The sequence below is a fragment of the Heterodontus francisci genome, chromosome 7 (assembly GCF_036365525.1).
Source record: "Heterodontus francisci isolate sHetFra1 chromosome 7, sHetFra1.hap1, whole genome shotgun sequence".
Taxonomy (NCBI): Eukaryota; Metazoa; Chordata; class Chondrichthyes; order Heterodontiformes; family Heterodontidae; genus Heterodontus; species Heterodontus francisci.
In genome coordinates this window covers 103,849,420-103,871,764 of record NC_090377.1, presented here as the reverse complement: position 1 = coordinate 103,871,764, position 22,345 = coordinate 103,849,420, and the positions used below count along the sequence as shown (strand labels likewise).

The window sequence follows — 22,345 nt, the reverse complement described above, 5'->3', positions numbered from 1 at the left end:
GAAGCACTAAATTCAGGCCAAAACAGAAAGCGGAGTGAAAGGGAAACATGAGCTAGCCAAATTACCCCTAACACTCTCTCTCAAACTTTATAATGAGTTTGATGGATCACTTATTCTCACATTTACTCCAATTAAATTCCCAGAACTAGCTTAATTTACTGAACAATTACTCAAGTTCTAGTTTGGTGTTCATGTTGCTTAAAATGTACAGTGAGCATAATAGATGACTGTCAGCAATAGGAGCATTTAGATTAAAAAAAGATTTTTCTTATCTGTACTTGCCTCGAGCGGGTTGTTGAACCTCAATCGGCTCTCTAATATTTGGGTCATTGTTAGAAACATTTCCAGGGAAATTCACAGTAAAGGCTTGACACGTAGGTGCACTAGTTGATGTAGAGCTCTCTACTGGAATTTTTACAGCTTGTTTCAAGGAATCAATCTGGCCATCCTGGATGCTATTGGCTTGGTATCTTTCTTCAATTCTAAACTTGTGTGGAATTCCTGATGGTAACCTAGTGTTTCTGTAATCAAAATAGGCAGTGATTCATGAGGTCAGTTTGGTTCACAGAGCAGGTTTTATTTTTCTTTTGCATTTGCTTTTCACTGTACATCCTAAGAAACAGCATGGTTCTTACCAATGAACTTAATAGTCTAACACGATACTTGGTCTTCAACCTTCCAACAGATTATCAGGACAGATTTGTCCAATTGGAACAGATCAGTTTTTGCCACAGAAGTAAATATTTCATGATAAAAAAGGGATTGCTCCATGCAATTAAATAGTTCAACTGATTTTTTCTTCAAATTAGCATAAAAGCCAGTCTGGCACCTAGTGCCCATAGTAACCCCAGGGATATGCTGACCTCAGTTAGGTGCTTCACCAAGACAAAAATTGGGCTGCCACCCAGAAACAAGACACTGGCCGAAAGTTGGATACTTTTCCTTTTAGCTGAGGGACGATGTCAGACAAGAGAAAAAGCTTAACTGCAACTTCCTAAGGAATTACCAAGGATCATATTAAAAAGAAACCAGTGAGGGTCAGTTGAAGCTAAAAAATTTACAACTGATTTCACAAGAAACATTCTTCACTTCAGAATTCCTATACAACAGGAATGGTATATTTTAACTATTTCCAACAGTTAAAATTTACTTTAACTCCACTGTGGTTGAATCTCATCAGTTAACTGCTGCGCTGAAGTTAGAACCAGTGAGTTCATGCAATATGGCAATTAATAAACATTGATTTTTTTTCTTTCAACTTTGAATCAATATAATTGGAAGATCATTTTACTTATTTTAAAGTATTATAACTTTGTTGATTACTTACAAGTTAGAGCAGGAATCTTCACTTACACTATTACTTCTTTGGAATAACATACCGCTCCATTGATGTTCTTGAAACTACATGGAAAAAAGTAAATGCCTCAATGTGGATAATACAAGTGCATACAGCAAGTGGTCAGTCTTATTTTCATTACTTGCAGGAAGGACTAAGCACCCCACCATGAAGCACAGCAACAAAAGTTGAGCCAACTACCTTCACGCAACCTCCATTCAGTGTGAAATATTTGCATGTCAAATACACCAAATTGGAGGCATAATTCTCCTGTGGAATACTGTGAGAAAATACAAGACCACATTAATAAACTTTCAGAATGGCATGTAACTGCCAAACTAATTTCAATATTGGCAAGTGAGATGCTGCATTTCAGTAGGAAGGATAAGGAGGCCACATACTCCTTGGAAAATATGGTAGAGGAGCAAAAGGGATCTAGGAGTACAGACACATAAATCACTCAAAGTAATCAACACAGGTTAAAAAAGTAAAACAAAGCACTGGGTTGGGTCCATTTCTAGAAGTAAAGAATTGAAAATCTGTTAAATTTGTATAGAACATTGATTAGACCGCCCTTAAGTATTGTGCACAATTCTGGTCTCCATATTATAACAAGAGTGTAGAGGAACTGGAGATGGTGCAAAAATAAAACAAGCATTTACAAGAATGCATACCAGAACTGAGAGGTATAACTGTCACGAAACACTGAACAGACTGGACCATTTTTATCCAGAAAAATCTAAAGGGTGACCAGATAGAGGTCTTCAAGATTATAAAACGCTTTTATAGGGCAGATGTAAAGAAGATGTTTCCACTTGTGGGGGAAAGCAAGACTAGAAGCCACAATTAAGAGTCACTGATAAATTCAATAGGGAATTCAGGAGAAACCTCTTTACCCATAGAGTGGTTAGAATGTGGAACACTATCCCATGGAATGGAATGTTTGAGGCAAATAGTATAGATGCATATAGGGGAAAGCTAGATAAACACAGGAGGGAGACTAGTTGATATTGATAAGATTGGACGAAGGGGAGGTTTGTGTGGAGCATAAACACAGAATAGACTGATTGTGCAGCACAGAAATAGGCCATTTGGCTCATTCTGTGTAACACAAAGCAAAGCTGCCTCTATTTTCCCCCAAATCACACACCTTGATACTAAACACATAGCAGCAGTTTTCAGCATCAGAATAAATCTTTTCCATTTTCAGTATGTCATTATTGTGGCAGTTTTTCAGCTAATTAAATCCTAAACTACGCTAAAGTATAAGCAGTTTTATACTGTGTACTTATTCACAGTAAAAACAAACACATCGTTAAACACACAGTTGCCCAAACTCAACCATTTACTGGGCAACATAGATACAAAAGGACTGTTACCTGGCCACTGGCTTCTCAGCAAAAAACACAGCTAGGAATGGAGACTATGGTCTCCCAATAACACTTTGTACAGGCTACTCTCCAAATATCTTCAAAGTAAACTGACAGAAGTCTAGGTGTACCCCATTGGCTTTTCCATAGGCACCAGGAACAGAGGAACAGAAGTAGGCCATTTAGCCCCTTCAGCCTGTTCCGTCATTCAGAGAGATCATGGCTCATCTGCAACTGAACTCCACATACTCCAATTTGCCCCATATCCCGAACACCTTTGGATAACAAAAATTTATCAATCTCAGATTTAAAATTAACTTATCTAGCATCAATTGCCATTTGCTGAAGAGTGTTCCAAATTTCGACCATCCTTTTTGTGTAGAAGAGTTTTCTAATTTCACTCCTGAAGAGTGTTGCTCTAATTTTTATACCATATCCCCTAGTTCTAGATTTCCCAACCACAGAAGTACCCTATCTACTCTATCAGTTCCCCTTAATATCTTGAGAACTTCAATTAAATCACACATTAGCCTTCTAAATTCCAGGGAATACAACTATAGCTTATATAATCTCTTTGTAATTTAACCTTTGGATTCCAGATATTCTGGTAAATATACATTGCACTCCCTCCAAGGCCAATATATCCTTCCTTAGTTGTGGTACCCAGCACTGCTCTCAGCTCTCCAGTTGGGGCTTTACTAGTGTTTTGTATAGCTGAAACAAACTTCTACCCCATTGCATTCTATTCCTCTAGATATAAAGGCCAGCATTCCATTAGCCTTTTTGATTATTTTCTGTACCTGTTCATGACATTTTAATCATCTATGTATCTGGACTCCCAAGTGTCTCTGGACCTCGATTGTTCCCCATTTTTCTCCATTTTCATTTTCCTTTTTAATTCTCTCACAGGATGTGCGCGTTCCTGGCAAAGTGAGCATTTGGTGCCCATCCCCAATTGCCCTTGACAAATGAGTGGCTTGCTAGACCTAGTTAAGGCTTGCTAGTTAAGAGTCCACCACATTGCTGTGGGTCTGGAGTCACATGTAGGCCAAACCTGGTAAGAACAGCAGATTTCCTTTCCTAAAGGACATTAGTGAACCAGATGGATTTTAATGACAATCAATGCTAGTTTCATGGCACCATTAAGAGACTAGCCTTCAATTCCAGATTTTTTATTAACTAATTGAATTTAAATTCCACCAGCTGCTGTGGTCAGATTTGAACACATATTCCCAGGAATTAACCTGGGCCTCAAGATTACTAGTCCAGTGACATTATCAGTACACCACCATCTAAATGAGGGTGTAAGACCAGCTCACCAGTGCCCTTCCATTATTTGTCTTCCAGGGAGGGGTGGATTTTGTGGACTCTGTATGGGATACACTAAACTTAATGTAGTATCTAAAATGTATCAATGTGTACGTCTAAGTACCATGTGATAGACTACAGAGCATCTTTAAAATTATACATTAAAATTTCAAAATAAATTTGGAAATTCACAGCATTAAATAAGGTTACTTGACATCACTACCATTCTTTTCAAAAGAAAAACTTATAGAAATTAAAGCAATCATGCTATAACTTTAGAAATTAGTAATTTGATCTTAGTTGGATTATTGTGGGCAATTCTGGGAACCACGCTTCAGGAAAGATATAAAGGCCTTAGAAAGGATAGAGAGAGCATTTGGCAGGATGTTATCAGGAACAAGACACATCAATTATGAGGAAGTTAGAAAAGTTAGGTCTGTTCTCCACAGAAGGTTAAGAGGTGAGGTTTTCAAGGTGAGAGATTTTTTATAGTGCAGATAGAGGAAAAACTATTCCCTCTGATGATGGGTCAATAACCAGAGATTTCAGATTTAAAATCATTAACATATGATCTAGACATGGAGAATTTTTCTTAAACTCAGTTGCTGGTATCCAGAATGCTCTACCTGAAAAGGTGGTGGAAGCTGATTGATTCCATAAATAATTTTAAAGAGGGAGTTGGACAGATATTTGAGGACAAGGAACTTCCAGGGTTACGGACAAAATGAAGGGATATTTGGGAATAAGCACAACTGGTCTTTCAAAGAACAGCCAGCACAGTCACAATGGTCTCTTCTGTACCGTTAAGTTTCTATGATTCTATGAGCCTTATAGCACAGGAGGCAGCCATTCAGCCCATTGTCTCTGTGCCTTTTCCTTGAAAGAGTATTAATGCCACTTTCCCAGCCCTTTAACCATAACCTTACAGATTTCTCCTTGTTAAGTAAAAAGAGAATTGGACATGTAAAGAGACCTACTGAATTTGCTTTCAATGCCCTTTCAGGTAGTGTACTCCAGATCACAACTCACAGCATAAATGTTTTTCTTCTCTTCTCCCCGCTAGTTCTTTTGGCAATTATATTAACTTCACTTATGCAGTAATTAATAACAGACCACTATTATAATATTTTAAATTTCAGTTAAAATAATTAGGTTGTAGTATGTAGCCTGGATTCTATTAAAAACCTGCAACAGTTAATTCAATACCACAAGGTCATAAAGAAACTGGATAAAGACAAATCCTTACATTACATTCACATGTACTGATTGCAGTTGACAAGTGATCAGTAGCATCTGAGAAGCAGCTTTTTATCTTCATCAAGGATTCTTCCAAGGTCGAAATTTTAGCATTCTGTTTCTCAAAAGATATAAAATTCAGATGTCACATTGACAGTATTCAAGTGCATATTAAACCCATTCTGAAAGTTCAGACTGTGACTACAAACCCCTCAATGCCCCAAGCCTTTGGCCTCACTTTTAGTTATCAGTCTTAGTCTCCCCCTCCCAATTCCTGATATTGACACAACTTCAAGTACCTTGGGTTTGTGTTGCAGAAAAGCTGTTTGTATAAGCATAAAAAGTCAATGAACTTCCAAGGTGGAAGAAGCAGTCTGACTTCAGCTTATGAGGAGCCAGATAAAATAAACTACAATATTCTTATATAAATAGAAAAAGGAAATCCAGATGGATCCCAAAAACTGCTCAATTACATTGTCTCAGCTTATTTAATTTGGCAATCAGAAGAAATCAGAAATGTGTCCTTATTACCTGAGTAATCAGCCGTTGCTGAAGCATAACTATGTCATAATTTTGAGTGCATATTTCTTTTTGAAGAATTACTTTTTCCTGTTCAACCATTCTATATTTTTTCTTCTCTTCAGCAAGAGCTAATGCCAAAGCTTTGTTGTTATTTTTAAGTGAGATCTTCATCATTGACGAGTTATCTGAAAGAGAAAAATATTTGCATTGGACCAAGTTCAGAGTACAGTTTAGGAATTATAATACTTTTGGTGTCAAGGTTGCTCGCTGTTCAACCATTGCTTGCAAGACGACAATATCATAAATTCAGACCAATTAAAATGTTGGACACATTGCAGAACTGTTTTGAAATGCACAATTATTTCAAAGAAAAAACAGAATCAAGGAGGGAAAAAAAAAGTTGAATCTATTCTAATTAGCAAATCTTCCCATATTTGCAAGTATCTCAGAACAATTCAATTCTTTTAAGTTTGTGTTACCTTTCTTCTCCATGGTTTGTTGGAGATTGAGAAAATGGAAGTCAGGGTTGGGAGGATGTAACTAGTAGAATCGATAAGGGAGAACTATTGGATGTGATGTATTTGGATTTTCAGAAGGCTTTTGATAAGGTCCCACATAAGAGGTTAGTGTTCAAAATTAAAGCACATGGGATTGGGGGTAATATACTGGTATGGATTGAGAATTGGTTGACAGACAGGAAACAGAGAGTAGGAATAAACGGGTCTTTCTCCAGGTGGCAGGCAGTGACTAGTGGGGTACCACAGGGATCAGTGCTTGGGGCCCCAGCTATTCACAATATATATTAATGACTTGGGTGAGGGAACTAAATGTAACATTTCCAAGTTTGCAGACGACACAAAGTTGAGGGGAAAGTGAGCTGGAAGAAGGATGCAAAGAGGCTCCAATGTGATTTGGACAAGTTGGATAAGTGGGCAAATGCATGGCAGATGCAGGAGAACGTGGATAAATGTGAGCTTATCCACTTTGGTTGTAAAAACAGAAAGGCAGATTATCTGAATGGTGATAGATTGGGAAAGGGGGAGCTGCAACGAGACCTAGGTGTCCTTGTACACCAGTCGCCGAAAGCAAGCATTCAGGTGCAGCAAGCAATTAGGAAGGCGAATGGTATGTCGGCCTTCATTGCAAGAGGATTTGAGTACAGGAGCAAGGATGTCTTACTGCAGTTATACAGGGCCTTGGCGAGACCATATCTGGAGTATTGTGTGCAGTTTTGGTCTTATCTGAGGAAGGATGTTCTTGCCATGGAGGAAGTGTAAAGAAGATTTACTCGGCTGATTCCTGGGATGGCAGGATTGATGTATGAGGAGAGATTGGGTCGAGTAGGCCTATATTCACTAGAGTTTAGAAGAATAAGAGGGGATCTCATAGAAACCTATAAAATTCTCACAGGACTAGACAGGCTAGGTGCAGGGAGGATGTTCCAGATATCTGGGGAGTCTAGAACCAGGGATCACAGTCTCAAGATACGGGGTACGCCACTTAGAACAGAGATGAGGGGAAATGTTTTCACTCAGAGGGTGGCGAACCTGTGGAATTTTCTACCGCAGAAGACAGTGGAGGCCAAATCATTAAATATATTCAAGAAGCAGATAGATATATCGAGTGGTACAGTGGTTAGCACTGCAGCCTTACAGCTCCAGCGACCCGGGTTCAGTTCTGGGTACTGCCTGTGCAGAGTTTGCAAGTTCTCCCTGTGACCTGCGTGGGTTTCCTCCGGGTGCTCCGGTTTCCTCCCACATGCCAAAAACTTGCGGGCTGATAGGTAAATTGGCCATTGTAAATTGCCCCTAGTGTAGGTAGGTGGTAGGAGAATTGAGGGAAGGTGGGGATGAGAGAGGGAAATGGGATTAATGTAGGATTAGTACAAATGGGTGGTTGATGGTTGGCACAGACTCGGTGGACCGAAGGGCTTGTTTCAGTGCTGTATCTCTCTGACTATATATTTGTTAATGCCAAAGGGATCAAGGGATATGGGGAAAAAGCAGGAACAGGGTACTGAATTAGACGATCAGCCATGATTTTTCTTGAATGGCAGAGCAGGCCCAAAGGGCCTACTCCTATTCCTCTTTTCTATGTTTCTATGGGAGACAGACATGGGAAGAATACCAACTGTGACTAGTGGGCAGCTCAAGGCACAGAGTGTCTAACTTTGCAAAATGATTTATAATTATAGGATTCTTTAATTAAATAGACTTTGTCTAAATTATATTAGTGGTGCCACCTTAAGAGTCAATCATTATGGCACAGAAGGAAGCCATTCAACCCAGCTCTCTGTAGAGCAATCCAATCACTCCCATTCCCTGCAAGTTTATTCCTATTTATTTATTTCCTTTATTGGTTTATTAAAATAGGCATGATAAGAATAACTCAATCAGCTGCAGAAAAAAAACTTAGTAACATCTGACTCGATAAAATTGGTGGGGGGGGGGGTGGGGGGGTGCAGGGCAATCAGAATTTTTTTTTTACAAGAGTGATAGGAATTATGCAACAGACTAGTGACTTATTATGGATCATCTAATCAAGCTATCATGGTCCATCACATACATTGTCAAAAGTTGTTTAATTGTCCACCACCATTCACGACTGGATGTGGCAGGACTGCAGAGCTTAGATCTGATCCGTTGGTTGTGGGATCACTTAGCCTTGTCTATTGCATGCTGCTTCTGCTGTTTGGCATGCAAGAAGTCCTGCGTTGTAGCTTCACCAGGTTGACACCTCATTTTTAGGTATGCCTGGTGCTGTTCCTGGCATGCCCTCCTACACTCTTCATTGAACCAGGGTTGGTCCCCCAGCTTGATGGTAATGGTAGAGTGGGGGATATGCCGGGCCATGAGGTCCCAGTCTTATGCATGTAGTCATGGACCTGCTACATAATCTGAGAAATTGCAAATGAGCTGAAGATTACCACCATCAGCAAACAGCAGGACTTCTGATCTTCTGATGGAGGTAAGGTCATTGATGAAGCAGTTGAGCTTAGTTATGCCCCTGCCACCGTGCAGCACTTATCTAAGTCACATAACATTTTATGTGACTGTGACAAAGGTAGATTTTCCCTCCTCGTCCTTCTCGATCTGTCTGACCATCTTCCTCCAACACCTCTCCACCAAATGGATGGGACTACTCTCACCTAGTTCCATTCTTATCTAAATCGCAGCCAGAGAATCACCTGCAATGGCTTCTCGTCCTCCTCCCGCACCGTTACCTCTGGTATCCCCCAAGGATTTATCCTTGGCCCCTCTCCTATTTTTCATCTACACGCTGCCCCTTAGCGACATCATCCGAAAGCACACAGTAGTTTTCACATGTATGTTGACGACATGTCCAGATATGTCCTGTGCACAAAAAGCAGGACAAATCCAACCCAGCCAATTAGCTCTACCTCACCACTTCTCTCGACTCCTCCACTGTTGCTAAATTATCAGACTGCTTATCTGACATCCAATACTGGATGAGCAGGAATTTCCTCCAATTAATTATTGGGAAGACTGACGTTCATATTAATAAAATGAAATGGGCTATACTACCAGGGTTAGAAGAAATTGCGATGAGCAACATGCATCTTGCCATCTCCATATTGTTATTCTGATATCACTTCTTTGTATCTTTGCTGTGCTGATTTAATTAGTATCCATGGAACATAGAGATCAAAGGTAGAATTAGTATAGTTGTACAAATACTGGATTAAGGAACATGATATACCGGTACACCTACTGAGTTGTGGGCCGGAATTTTACAGCTCCCAAACAAGTAGGCTGGTGACAGCGTGGGGGCGTAAAATTGAAAGAGAGGTGGGGGGGGGGGGGGGGGGGGGGAGGGGGGGTGCGATCCTGTCCCCCTGCCGCCCCCTCTGTAAGTTTATGCAGGGCAGCGGCGAGAAACTGCCCGCCCACCCCAGGCCAACCAGACCCTTAAGTGCCCAATTAACTGGCACTTAAGGGCCTACTCCCGCCCCCATGGGTATTTAAGTGTCCGGATGCAAAACCCTCAAGAACCCGTCTGGTAAAACCAGGCCACCTTCTTGCAGGCTGGGGGGGGCCCTCCTAATCGGGCACCCTGTGCCCCACAGAGGGCCACCCCCAACACACTACACTCCCCCCACCTCCCTTCTTGCCTTGCCAGGGCCCAGCCGATTGTCCCCAGCAAGGCCCTAGAAATTACCTGTCTTCTGGAGCTGTGCTTCACCTTGCTTGCGATGGTGGAGTGTAGTCCCAGCTCTTTTTGGCACTGCTGGGACGAAGAGCTGCCAGCCTGCTGATTGGCCAGCAGCTCCATTAGGTTGGACCTCCTGCCACAAGGAGGTGGAAGATTCGCCCAAGTCCAATTAAGGGCCTGGGGGGCGAAACATCCCGGCCTGGGTCCCCAGGCCTGGCGGAAGCGGATTTGCCACGACTTTCATGCCGGTGGGTGGGGCCTCCCGCCCAATGAAAAATTCCAGTTGTGGAATGCGATGTGCCTGAGTAACATAGGAAATAGGAGCAGGAGTAGATCATTCTGCTCTGCGAGCCTGCTCCGTCATTCAACTAGATCACGGCTGATGATCTACCTCAATGCCATTTTCCTGCACTATCCCCATATCCCATTATATCTTTAATATCCGGAAATCCATCGATCCCTGTCTTCAATGTACTCATGTTGGGTTGTTTAACACGAACTCATGTATTCATACTGGAGTCATAAACTGTGATGTCTCAAAAAAGATTCTGTACTGTTACACTGATGCCTGTACTCCACGGTTTTGAAGTAATGAAATAAGAAAGCAGTCCCAATCGCTATTACAGCAGGTCAGAGCTTGGTATTCTGCAGCGAATAACTCACCTCCTCATTCGCCAAAGACTCTCCATCACCTGAAAGGTACAAGTCAAATGGGTGATAGAATACTCTCCATTTGCTTGGACAAGTGCAGCTACAACAACTCTCAAGAAGTTTGATACCTTCAAGGACAAAGCAGTCTGCTTGATCGGAGGCCCATCCACCAACCATGACTGCAAGTGTGTATTACCTAGAGGATGCATTGCAGCAACTTGTCATGGCTTCTTCAACAGCACCTCCCAAACCTATGACTTCCATCACTTGGAACAGGGGTCAGCAACCTTTTATTTATAAAACCTGAACCGCCTTAAAAAAATTGCTGAAAAAAAATTGGGAACTGCAAGGTGAAAATGAAATTGAAGAATGGAGTAAAGGCATTAGTGCACCTTAAGGGGAGAAAATTATCAAAAATGTAACGCACTTATTGAAGCTGTAAAAAGTTATTTGCTTTAACTTTTCAGAGGCTTATAAGAATGACCACAGTTACTACTTAATATCACGTAATTTCAATCTTGTATATAGGTCAGGCAAAAATCCAGTTTCGTTTTCCTAGAAATAGGTAAACAAAATACCTTTACTTTTGTTTTTAAAGTTGGATCTTGATGCTACCCAAACCTTAAAATTTGCCTTTGGCTTTTATCAACATTTTTCCTGGAGTCATAACAGTATGTTTTCTTTCACTAAGTGGATATTTTTCAGTAAAGGTTTTGAGCTTTGCTAACAATTGATGGGCAGAATTCAATTGTTAACTTTAGAGACGAAAACCTGGTTTGCTTTGTAGAGTTTTCTTAATGTAATATAAAAATCTTTAAAATTACATTTAACACATGATTTGTTATAAACATCATAACGAGATACCACTTGGTGTCATTTCCTGCTCTCGCCCTGAACTGGAAAACTTGAACTTTTCTTTCGATTTCCACCCTTCTCTCAACTTCACATGATACATCTTCGACTCTTCTCTTCCCCCCGACTTCTGTCTCCATTCCTGGGGATTGGCTCTGCTTCACCAAGTCTTGTCATTTAATGTCTCCCATCTTCCACCTCATCACAGACCTTCCTTTTTGTTCTTTTTCCACTCTCCCCCATTCGATCTACTTAAAACCTATAACATTTCTAACCTTTCATAGCTCTGATGAAAGGTCATCAACCTGAAACCTGAACCCTGTTTCTCTGTCCACAGATGCTGCCAGACCTGCTGACTATTTTCAGCATTTCCAACATCTGCAATATTTTGCTTTTGTGTTACAATTTTATGAATTTGACTTAAGACACACTATGACTAGAATTTTACACCCCTCCGAGGAGCGGTCTAGAGGCAGGGGGAACGGGGTGCTGGGTAAAATCGAATGGGAGGCACAAAGTGCTGTTCCTGTCACCTACCCACTCCTGCTGCCATTTACCAGCAGCAAGGAAGGTGGCAAACAGCCCAACCGCCCCAGCCCAAATAAGGCCCTTAAGTGGCCAATATATTGCCACTTAAGGGTCTCCTCCGGCCACCCCCGATATTCTACCAGTGGCGGCTGGGCACTTCGACAGCTGAGGAGACTGCCCAGTAATACTAGCCAGCCACCTTGCGGGTCCGGGGTTCGGGTGGTGGGGGGTGCGTGCTAGGGTGTTTGGAACTCTCCTGATTGGGCTCCCTTTACCCCACAGTGGGCCCCTGCTAGAGCACCTCCTCCCACCCTCCTGATTGACACCACCTCCCTTGCTAGGGCAGAGCTGTTTGTCCCCAGAAAGGCCAAACCCTCACATTGTTCTTGGGGCTGGCATCCCTCTTGCTCTTCACGCTGGGTGCAGTCCCAACAGTGGCCACCACTCCCAGTGAAGAGCTGCCAGCCCGCTGAATAGCCAGTGGCTTTTGGCGGTGGGACTTCCTGCCTCAGAGGGTAGCTTCCAGGCCCGCCAGAGGCGGGCTCTCCCCTGACTTTTAAGTTGGTGGGCAGGGCCTCTGCCTCCATTTAATATTCCATATTTCTTCAATTAGAATTTTTATTTTGAATTCAAACATCAATAGATCATTGCACAAATGGGTTGAGCAATGTTAGGTTAAAGACAAGGTCTGTATGGTTTGCAAAAACTAGCAGTAGAGAAAAATAGAACACTTACTGAGAATCTTGGTCTTAATCTTTGAAATTAGAGATGCATTGTATTTTGTTTTTTTTAAAATACCATTCCATCGCTCTTTCATTTTACCAGAGAACTCCAAATGGCTGGTGGACACAGTTGCACTCATCGCTTTACTTTCCATAATTTGAATGTTGCCACTTTGTACACCTTAAAAAAGACACACCATACTTTAATGACCTGCAATCCTTCACTCAGCATTTTAGTCACAGAACACTATCAAAAACTTCAAAGAAATGCCAATACTCACTGATCACAAATATTAAAAAGCTTTCAAATTTGACAATTCCACTTGTCCATACAATTACACAGAACATAAAGCACAACCAATCCATGCCAGGGAGTTTATGCTCCTCTCAAGTCTCCTCCCATTCTTACCGAAATAACGAAAGTAGTGCAAAGTCCTGTGAATTAAAATCACAGCTACCTGAAGGAGGGGCAGGTTTTCACAGGAAATAATGTTAAGATGATTTCAAACGCAATTTACAGGGAGTAGGCCATTTGGTCCCTCGTGTGCCTCTTCCACCATTCGATGAGATCTTGGCTGATCTTTTTTTCCCCATATTCCTTAATACCTTTGGTTAACAAAAATCTATTAATTTCAGATTTAAAATTAACAGGCAATCTCGAGCCATTCGCGAAATGACTTCCAAGCTTCTATCATCCTTTGCATGTAGTGGTGTTTTCCAGTCTGCTAAATATAAAGGCCAACCTTTTTGATTATATTCTGTACCTGTTCATGACATTGTGATGATCTATGTACATGATCATCAACCCCAAACACCTCCATCACCCCTCCCCCCCACCCAGTCTCTTTGGACATCCACTGTTTCTAGCTTTTAGAGCATACTGTCTTCTAACCATTTAGGTTCAAAGTGAATGACCTCACATTTGCCTACATTGAAATCCATTTGTTATTTTTGCACATTCACTTAATCTCTTTAATTTTATGCTTCCAACAACACTGTTTAAAATGTTGCCCATCTTTGTTTCATTGGCAAACTTGGATATGTGACTTTCTATCCCATCATCCAAATAGTTAATAAATATGGCAATTAATTGAAGTCCCAACACAGATCCTTGCAAGACACCACCATTCACACCCTACCAATTAAGTTGCCCATCAATTATCCATACTCTTGTCTCCTACCACTCAGCCAATTTCCTAACCAGGTCAATAATTTGCCTTCAATCCATAAGCTTCAACTTTAGCTAATAGTCTCTTCGTTCCTTCATTGGTTGGTGTCATCTTCTTCCCAGAAAGTTGACTGCCATGAATCTCTAATGCTGTCTGTCCTGCACTGCCCTTACACATTCTGCATAGGTCAACTGCATCCAGTCATTATATCCATCATCCATTTTCTCCTCTGCTTCTCTCTCCTACCTTTTCTGTTGATCTTTCCTTCCAATAATTGTCTCCATCTCTGCTCTAATGATGTGACCGAAATACTGTATCTTTCTCTCTGTTATGCACTAATTTCCTCTTTTCTCCAGCCATTTCCAGCACTTCCTCGTTAGTCTTTCTGTCTGTGTAGGATATGCAGAATATCCTCCTATATGTCCACGTCTCACATAGTCTCTTATGAGGCACTTTATTAAATGGTTTCCGGAAGTCTAAATAAATAACATCCATTGCCATTTTCGTGTCCACCACGTTAGTCACCTCTTCAAAAAATTCAGGCAGGCATGGCCTACCCTTTACAGATCCATGCTGATGCTCTTTGATCAGCTGAAAATTTAAAGTGTTCAGCTACTCTTTCCTTAATTACAGACTCTAGCAATTTCCTGACAACAGATGTTAGGCTAACTGGTCTATAATTCCATGATTTCCTTCACAACGTTCTTAAATAGCAATTTTATAATGTAAAGGAAAGGTTCCCAAATCAAGAAAACTTTGTAAGATTGGGGATAGTGAGGGAAAATGGCATTGAAGTGGATCAGCCATGATCTAGTTGAATGGCAGAGCAGGCTCAAGGGGCTCAAAGACCTTCTCCTGCTGCTATTTCCAATGTTCCGGTTATAGTTACAGCATCTGCAATGTTCTCACCATCTTCCTTTAAAAGCCTGGGATGAATCCATCTGGTCCTAGGGATCTGTCACTCTTTAGTGCCATTATTTTCTTCATTACTGTTATTTTGCTTATGTAAATTTTGGTGAGTATCTGTCCCTGATTCAATATTAGTTTCCTTGGGATGCCTGGCATGCTGATCTTTTCCTCTACTGTAAATACTGGCAAGGTTAATTATTCAACATGTCTGCCATTTCCTTATTTTCATTGGAAACTAGTAATGGTGATATTGGTCAAAGGACCCACATTGCTCCTGACCACCCTCCTCCCTAATAGTTTTAAAAATTGTGTTGATTTTGATATCCCTTGCTAGTTTCTTTTCATCTGTTTTGTCTCGCTGTTTCTCATCCTTTGCATCTCTCTCATTGGCCAGGATTGTGCATCTTTTTTGCATTTTTGTACACTTTTTCTTTTAGTTTTATGTTGTCTCTAGTTGCCCACGGCTGCTGTTCTTGGCAAGTAGAGCTCATGCCCCTTAGGGGTTTTAACTGGTTCTGTATGATAATTTTTTTTTTTTAAACACCAACCACTGATGATGTGTCATTTTACCCATTAACAGATTTGCTCAAAACTTCCTCACCTATCAGCAAAACCCTCTATTCCCTTCTCCCTCATGTTTATCTAGCATTCCGTTAAATGTATCTATACCATTAATCTCAACCACTCTCTGTAGCACAGCGTTCCACATCCTCCCAATCTCGAGGTAAGAGTTTCTTCTGAATTCCCCATTTGATTTTTTTGGTGACCATCTTATACCAATTTGCTGTTCCCCACAAGTGCAAACATGCTGTGTCTACTCTATCAAAACATTTCATAATTTTAAAAGGAGCTCTATTAGAAGGCTGTGGGTTGATTTCTTTTCAAGAGATGTTAGGCCCAGCCTGTTCATCCTTTCCTAATGTGCATAATCGCATTTTGGTCTCATCCTAGTAAATCTTTTATGCAATCTCACCAGTGCCTCTTATATTCCTTTTATAATATGGTAACCAAAACTGTACACATTACTCCAAGTGCGGTAAAACCAAGATTTGATACAAGTTTGGCATAACTTCTCTACTTTTCAATACTATCCCTCTGGAAATAAACCTAGTGCTTGGTTTGTTTTTTTACAATGGCCTTACTGACCTAAGTAACTACTTTTGGCGATTTATGTACTTGCATTCCCAGATAGAAAATCACATCTTTAAATATTACTTCTGCAATTTTAATTCTCCTCCCCAACCCCACATAAGCACCTACTCCACCAGCCCTCATGCAACCCAATCCTGAAGAAAGCAGGGAGAGAGAAAACAGGGAACTACAGGCCCATTAGCCTGTCAGGAGGTGGCAAAATACTAGAATCTATTATTTGAACATGGTAACAGGACAGTTAGATAATCTTATAATTAAGCAGATTTATGAATGGGAAATTGTAGTTGACAAATCTATTAAGAGCTTTTTGAGGATGCGACTACTAAGATGGTTAAAGAGGAACCAGGGAATGTAGTGTATTTGGATTGTCAAAAAGCTTGATAGGTGCCACAGAAGACGTTATTACCCAAAATGAGGATTATCGGATTGGGGGTAATATATTAGCATGAATTGAGGATTGGTTAGTGGACAGAAAATGGAGAATAGGAATAAACAGGGCATTTTCAGGTTGCCAGGCTGTAATTAGCGGGGTACCATAGGATCAGTACTTGGGCCTCATCTATTTATAATCTATATTAATGACTTAGATGAGGGGATTGAGTGTAATGTGTCCAAGTTTGCGGACGATACAACGTTAGATGGAAAGTAAGTGGTGAGGAGGATGCAAAGGGACTTGTGAAGTCATCCACTTTGGCAGGTATAATAAAATAATATATTTTGAGAGAGACTGGGAAATGTTTGCATTGCATTCAGAGGGAGCTGGGTGCCCTTGTACATGAATCACAAAGTTAACAATACAGATGCAGCAATAGAAAGGCTAATGACAGGTTAGCTTTTGTTACAAAGGGATTGGAGTAATAGAGCAAAAAAAATCTTAATACAATTATACAGGGCATCAGTGAGGCAACACCTGTGTGCAGTTTGGGCTCCTGGCCCAAGGACATACTTGCTCTAGAGGGAGTGCAACAAAGGTTCACTAGACTAGTTCCTGGCAGGAGTGGATTATCCTATGTGGAGAATGACTAGACTAGGCTAATATTTCCTGGAGTTTAGATGAGGGGTGATCTAATTGAAACATAGGTGGGAGGAACAGGTGGGAAAGTGGAGATGACACCTAGAATCAGCCACAATCATACTGAATGGCAGACCAGGCTCGAGGCATCATATAGTCTAGTCCTGCTCCTATTTATTATGTTCCTTATAAAATTGTTACAGGGTTTGACAGGGTAGATGCCGAGAAAATAATTTCTGTGGCTGGGGAATCGAGAACATGGAATCAAATGTCTCAGAATAAGGACTGAGAGGAGAAATTTCTTGACTGAAAGGGTTGCGAATGTTTGGATTTCTCTATCTCAGAGAGCTGTGGATGCTTCCTTGCTAAATATACTCAAGGCAGATGTCAATAGTACTAAGGGATCTGGGGATAGTACAGAAAGGTGGAGTTGAAGTAGATAAGAAATGATCTTTTTGAATGGCGGAGCAGAGTCGAAGGACCCAATGGCCTGCGCCTGCTTATGTTCTTCTGTTCATTCCAATCCAGAGCTCTTCTACTCCAACTTAGAAGATACAAGTAACATTCCAGAAATAGCTGTAAGTCAGGAAATGGAAGGGAGGGGGGGAACTCAAGAAAAGTATAATCATCAGGAAAGTGGTACTGAGCAAATTGTTGGAGCTGCGGGCTGTCAAGTCCTCAGATTCTGATGGACTGCATCCTAGGGTCTTAAAAAGTAGCTAGTGAGATAGTTGATGCGTTGGTTTTGATTTTCCAAAATTTGCTAGATTCAGAGAAGGTTTCATTAGATTGGAAAATAGCCAATGTAACTCCTTTATTCAAAAAGGGAGGGAGACAGAAAGCATGAAACTAAAGGCCAGTTAGCTTAACATCTGGCATAGGGAAAATGTTAGAAGCTATTATTAAAGACATTATAGCAGGGCACTTAGAAAAATTGAAGGTAATCAGGCAGAGTCAACATGGTTTTGTGAAAGGGAAATCATGTTTAACCAATTTATTGGAGTTCTTTGAAGTAGTAACGTGCTGTGGATAATGGGGAACCAGTGGATATACTGTACTTAGATTTCCAGAAGGCATTTGATAAGATGCCACATCAAAAGTTATTGTGGAAAATAAAAGCTCATGGTGTAGGGGGTAACATTTTGGCATGGATAGAAGATTGGCTAGCTAACAGGAAACAGAGTAGCCATAAATGGGTCAATTTCTGGTTGACAAGATGTAACAAGTGCTGTGCCACAGGGATCAGTGCTGGGGCCTCAAATTTTTACAGTTTATATAAATTACTTGGATGAAGGGACTGAAGGCATGGTTGCTAATAAGCTAACAAAATGTTATCATTTATTGTGAGGGGAATTGAATACACAAATAGGGAGGTTATGCTTCAGCTATACAGGGCATCGGTGAGACCACATCTGGAGTACTGTGTACAGTATTGGTCTCCTTATTTAAGGAAAGATGTAAATGCAATGGAAGCAGTTCAGAGCAGGTTTACTAGACTAATCAAAAACAAGAAATGCTGGATTCACTCAGCAGGTCTGGCAGCATCTGTGGAAAGAGAAGCAGAGTTAACGTTTCGGGTCACTGACCCGAAACGTTAACTCTGCTTCTCTTTCCACAGATGCTGCCAGACCTGCTGAGTGAATCCAGCATTTCTTGTTTTTGTTTCAGATTTCCAGCATCCGCAGTATTTTGCTTTTATTTTACTAGACTAATACCTGGAATTGGCAGGTTGTCTTATGAGGAAAGGTTGGATAGGCTAGACTTGTATCTGCTGGGGTTTAGAACAGTAAGAGACGATTGATTAAAACAAAAGATTCTGAGGGGTCTTGATAGGGTGGATGCGGAAAGGATGTTTCCTCTTGTGGGAGAATCTAGAACTAGGGGTCACTGTTTAAAAATAAGGGGTTGCCCATTTACGACAGATGAGGAGAAACTTTTTCGCTCAGAGGGTCATGAGTTTTTGGAACTCTCTTCCTCAAGAGGCAGTGGAAGCTGAATCTTTAAATATTAAGGCAGAGGTAGATTCCTGATAACGAATGGGGTGAGAGATTATTGGGGGTAGGCAGCAATGTGGAATGGAGATTACAATCAGATCAGCTACCATCTTATTGAATGGCGGGGCAGGCTGGAGGGGCCGAATGGCCTACTCTAGCTCCTAATTCGTATGTTCACTGCACGGCCCAATTCTGGTGAAAGGTCCCCAACCTGAACCGTTAACTCTGCCTCTCTCTCCACAGATGCTGCCAGACCTGAGTACTTCCAGCACTTTTTGTTTTTATTCCAGTTTCCCCCATTGTCCATTAAATCGGACTAAATTTAATCAAAGGCCAGCTTGAAAAGGGATATTTACCTTTTGAAACGTAGTGTTAAAAGCTGTGTGACTGAACCCTCTGCCGGCTCCACGTCTGACACCGGGACTCTGTTCGCTCCAGCCAGTGTGTCTCACACTGGGACTCCCCGGGTCGGTCTCTCTCTATCACACCGGGACTCCCCGAGTCGGTCTCTCTCTCTCTGTCTCTCTGTCTGTCTGTCACACCGGGACTCGGTAGGTCGGTGCGTCGGTCACTCTCACTCTCACTCTCACTCTCACTCTCACTCTCACTCTCACTCTCTCCCCGGGTCTCTGCCTATCTCCCCAGGACTCCCCGGCCCGCGTCGGTTGAAGTTGTTCTGCACGCGGCGCAAAGACAGAATTAAAAAAACAACAACGCTTCTGATTGGTGGAGCAAATAGCAAGGGGCAGATGAGAGAAAGCATTTTCATTGGTTCACCCGATAGCAGGCCGCGCGACGACCGGTGCTCCATTTCTATTGGAGAATTGCATGTGAGGAGGGCGGGGCGGAACACCGGGCAGACACTCAATTGGGTAGAATTGATCATGTGGTAGTGAGACAGTAGTGAAGGCGATAGTTTCAGATGTGGTTGTGATGTTTTTAGCAGTTGGTGTTCAGTAAATTGCGGTGTTATATTTACTGCATGGTTTAACCTCTTGGGTTTATTGGTCGGCTTATTTCGATTGATCATTAAGGGGAGGTATTGGTAAGCTCACTGTTAATATTGAGCAGAAGTGACTTTTGAAACTGGGCAATTGGAAGAAGGTTTTTACGGCTTGTCGCATTTGGTTAGAGCACCTTTAGGGGTGAAACGCCGAGGTAGGCTTAGGATAAACCAGGGAATGTAGGTTAATCTGGTTAGGTGATGCCAGGCTTGAGCGTTAAAAAGCTGTGGATGGAGCAAAGGAAGCCATTCGGTGTAGTAAGGGTGTGGAGCAGTGTGAGATCGTGTGAAAGCATCAGTTAAAGTAGGAGACTGTCTAGTCTCGATTTTAACAGAATGCGGGGAGGTATGTGCACTGTCACAAATGGCTTGTAATTCAAATTAGTTTCTGGATTTTTTTAATAACGATTTGAAAGTTTGTTTTTTTTGTAATGAGTTTTGGTGCGATTTTCCGTTCTTGGAGAATTTTAGATTGTGTAGATTGTATAGAACAGGAACTGGCCATTCAGCCCAACTGGTCCATACCGGTGTTTGTGCCCTATATGAGTTTCGCCCTTATCATATAGTTGCCATTGTTTTACTTTGTATCTTTCCCTATTTCAAGGGGAATGAACCGTTGAGTATAACTGAGTAATGAATTAATTCAGTTAAGTTTTGGTCTCCTCCAGAAAACTTAAGCTGCTTTTGGCTTTTTCCACTTATTGAAAAATGAAATTGTCAAATTTTAAATTAGATTGAAGAGAAGTTACATTATACCATAAAGAGGAGAATCAGGCACAGAGAGAAGACAGACAGATTTCCAGCATCTGCAATATTTTGCTTTTGTAAAGAATAAAGCAGTCATGAAATGCCAAGCATCAAATGACCTGACCTTTATGTGAAGGGGGATTGCTTTTGAGATTTGGAGATTTCATGATGAATGACACAACATTGTGCTACAGAGACCAGGAAGGGTGAAAATTCAATGCTTTGAAAAGGGAACTAGGAAGGATTCCCTACTGAGTATTGCTGAAAAGGCGATATGCTGTCGAAGCTTTTTGTCTTTCATTCATCAGGACAGACACAAGAATGTCAAATTTCAAAGGAGCAACAATTTATACTGCATGAGAAATGGTGCTGATTGATTCCCTACTGCTTTTATTTATTTTATTTTTATTTATTTAGAGATACAGCACTGAAACAGGCCCTTCGGCCCACCGAGTCTGTGCCGACCATCAACCATTTATACTAATCCTACACTAATTCCATATTCCTACCACATCCTCATCTGTCCCTATATTTCCCTACCACCTACCTATACTAGGGGCAATTTATAATGGTTAATTTACCTATCAACCTGCAAGTCTTTGGCATGTGGGAGGAAACCGGAGCACCCGGTTCGTTCTCTGAAGTAGGGGTTTGTATGGAGTCACCTGGAAATTTCACCTTATTGAATAAATTTGAATTGTATCACTATTAATCTAATACTGTGTAGTCTCTTTTCTATGTTTACTAAAATTATAAATGGAACCTGTTTAATGAATTTAGAGAAATTAATACTAATTCTATGACGCACAAATTAATTATATTTGTACAAAACTGAGCCACAGTATTATCTCTTCTATCAAGGCACTTGAGTGTCCGACAAACATTTGGTCAGAATGTCTGAAAGCTATTTATTTATCAAATAAATATCCCTTAGTTGCCTTCTATTGAAGGTAACTTGGCAAACTAATTAATTGAAAGTATAATGCTGTGAGAGACATGCATGTAATTTAAGACCAGGATAATAAAGCTTGGGGCACCTTTGCCATTTGTGTTTACGCCAAGGTCTCCTAGCAACAGAAAAGTACTTTAGTTTTTTGAAGTGAGTTCAGAAACAAGAGTATTGTCTTTCAGCAGCGAAGAAATTGCTGACACAATGAAGAAGGTATCCTGTTAGTATTTATCCTGCAAACTCTGAGAGTGACTGTAAATTACATTTTTTAAAATCTAGAAGATATATTTTAATTTTTAGGTATAGAACTTTTGGAGCAATATTTGAAAGACATAGTCATGTGCTGTACACTTATTTTCAAGATATTAATTTTGAGAGAAACTTCCATGAATGAAAAAAAATGAAATGGCTTTCAACTATTTGTCAGGAAACCCAGTTGAAGTAAGCTTTGTCGTGTTACTCTAAGGAAAGCAACTTGACCATCGTTGCAGAGGATAAGCTAAGGAATACAGTCTCTTGGTTTTTATATCCAAGGTGATTTTTGAAGAAGAATGGCACTGAAAGTGGAAAAAAGGCATATTAAGAAAGAAATTGAAAAATTATTGTACGTATCAGATGATAATTTCTCTCTCTAAATGTTGTGCTTTATATGTGCTTAAACAACATCTTGAGGATATGAGTGAAAAAAACGTTTAATTTGAAGGATAACCAG

General features: G+C 40.9%; 2 protein-coding genes across 7 annotated transcripts in view; one reads left to right on the top strand and one right to left on the bottom strand.

Annotated features, from left to right (window-relative positions):
* The window catches only part of LOC137372215 (shugoshin 2-like), a 34,671-nt gene extending 15,072 nt beyond the window's left edge, over positions 1-19,599 (bottom strand). Inside the window, exons 1-6 of the mRNA XM_068035849.1 lie at positions 19,291-19,599; positions 12,712-12,879; positions 5,782-5,957; positions 5,261-5,365; positions 1,328-1,401; positions 283-521 (exon numbers count right to left, since the gene is read on the bottom strand). Of these exons, the coding sequence (XP_067891950.1) occupies positions 283-521; positions 1,328-1,401; positions 5,261-5,365; positions 5,782-5,957; positions 12,712-12,853 (736 nt within the window). The 5' untranslated portion in view covers positions 12,854-12,879; positions 19,291-19,599. The remainder of the gene's footprint in view (positions 1-282; positions 522-1,327; positions 1,402-5,260; positions 5,366-5,781; positions 5,958-12,711; positions 12,880-19,290) is intronic.
* Positions 1-22,345, top strand: part of LOC137372214 (uncharacterized protein C2orf80-like) — a 67,433-nt gene that overhangs the window by 11,287 nt on the left and 33,801 nt on the right. For 2 of the 6 annotated variants that reach the window (XM_068035845.1, XM_068035842.1), the window contains exons 1-2: positions 19,997-20,283; positions 22,061-22,237. The exons of 2 other annotated variants lie outside the window; for them this stretch is intronic. In XM_068035845.1, the coding sequence (XP_067891946.1) occupies positions 22,185-22,237 (53 nt within the window). In that variant the 5' untranslated portion in view covers positions 19,997-20,283; positions 22,061-22,184. 2 more of the 6 variants (XM_068035844.1, XM_068035843.1) reach the window with 2 other exon arrangements.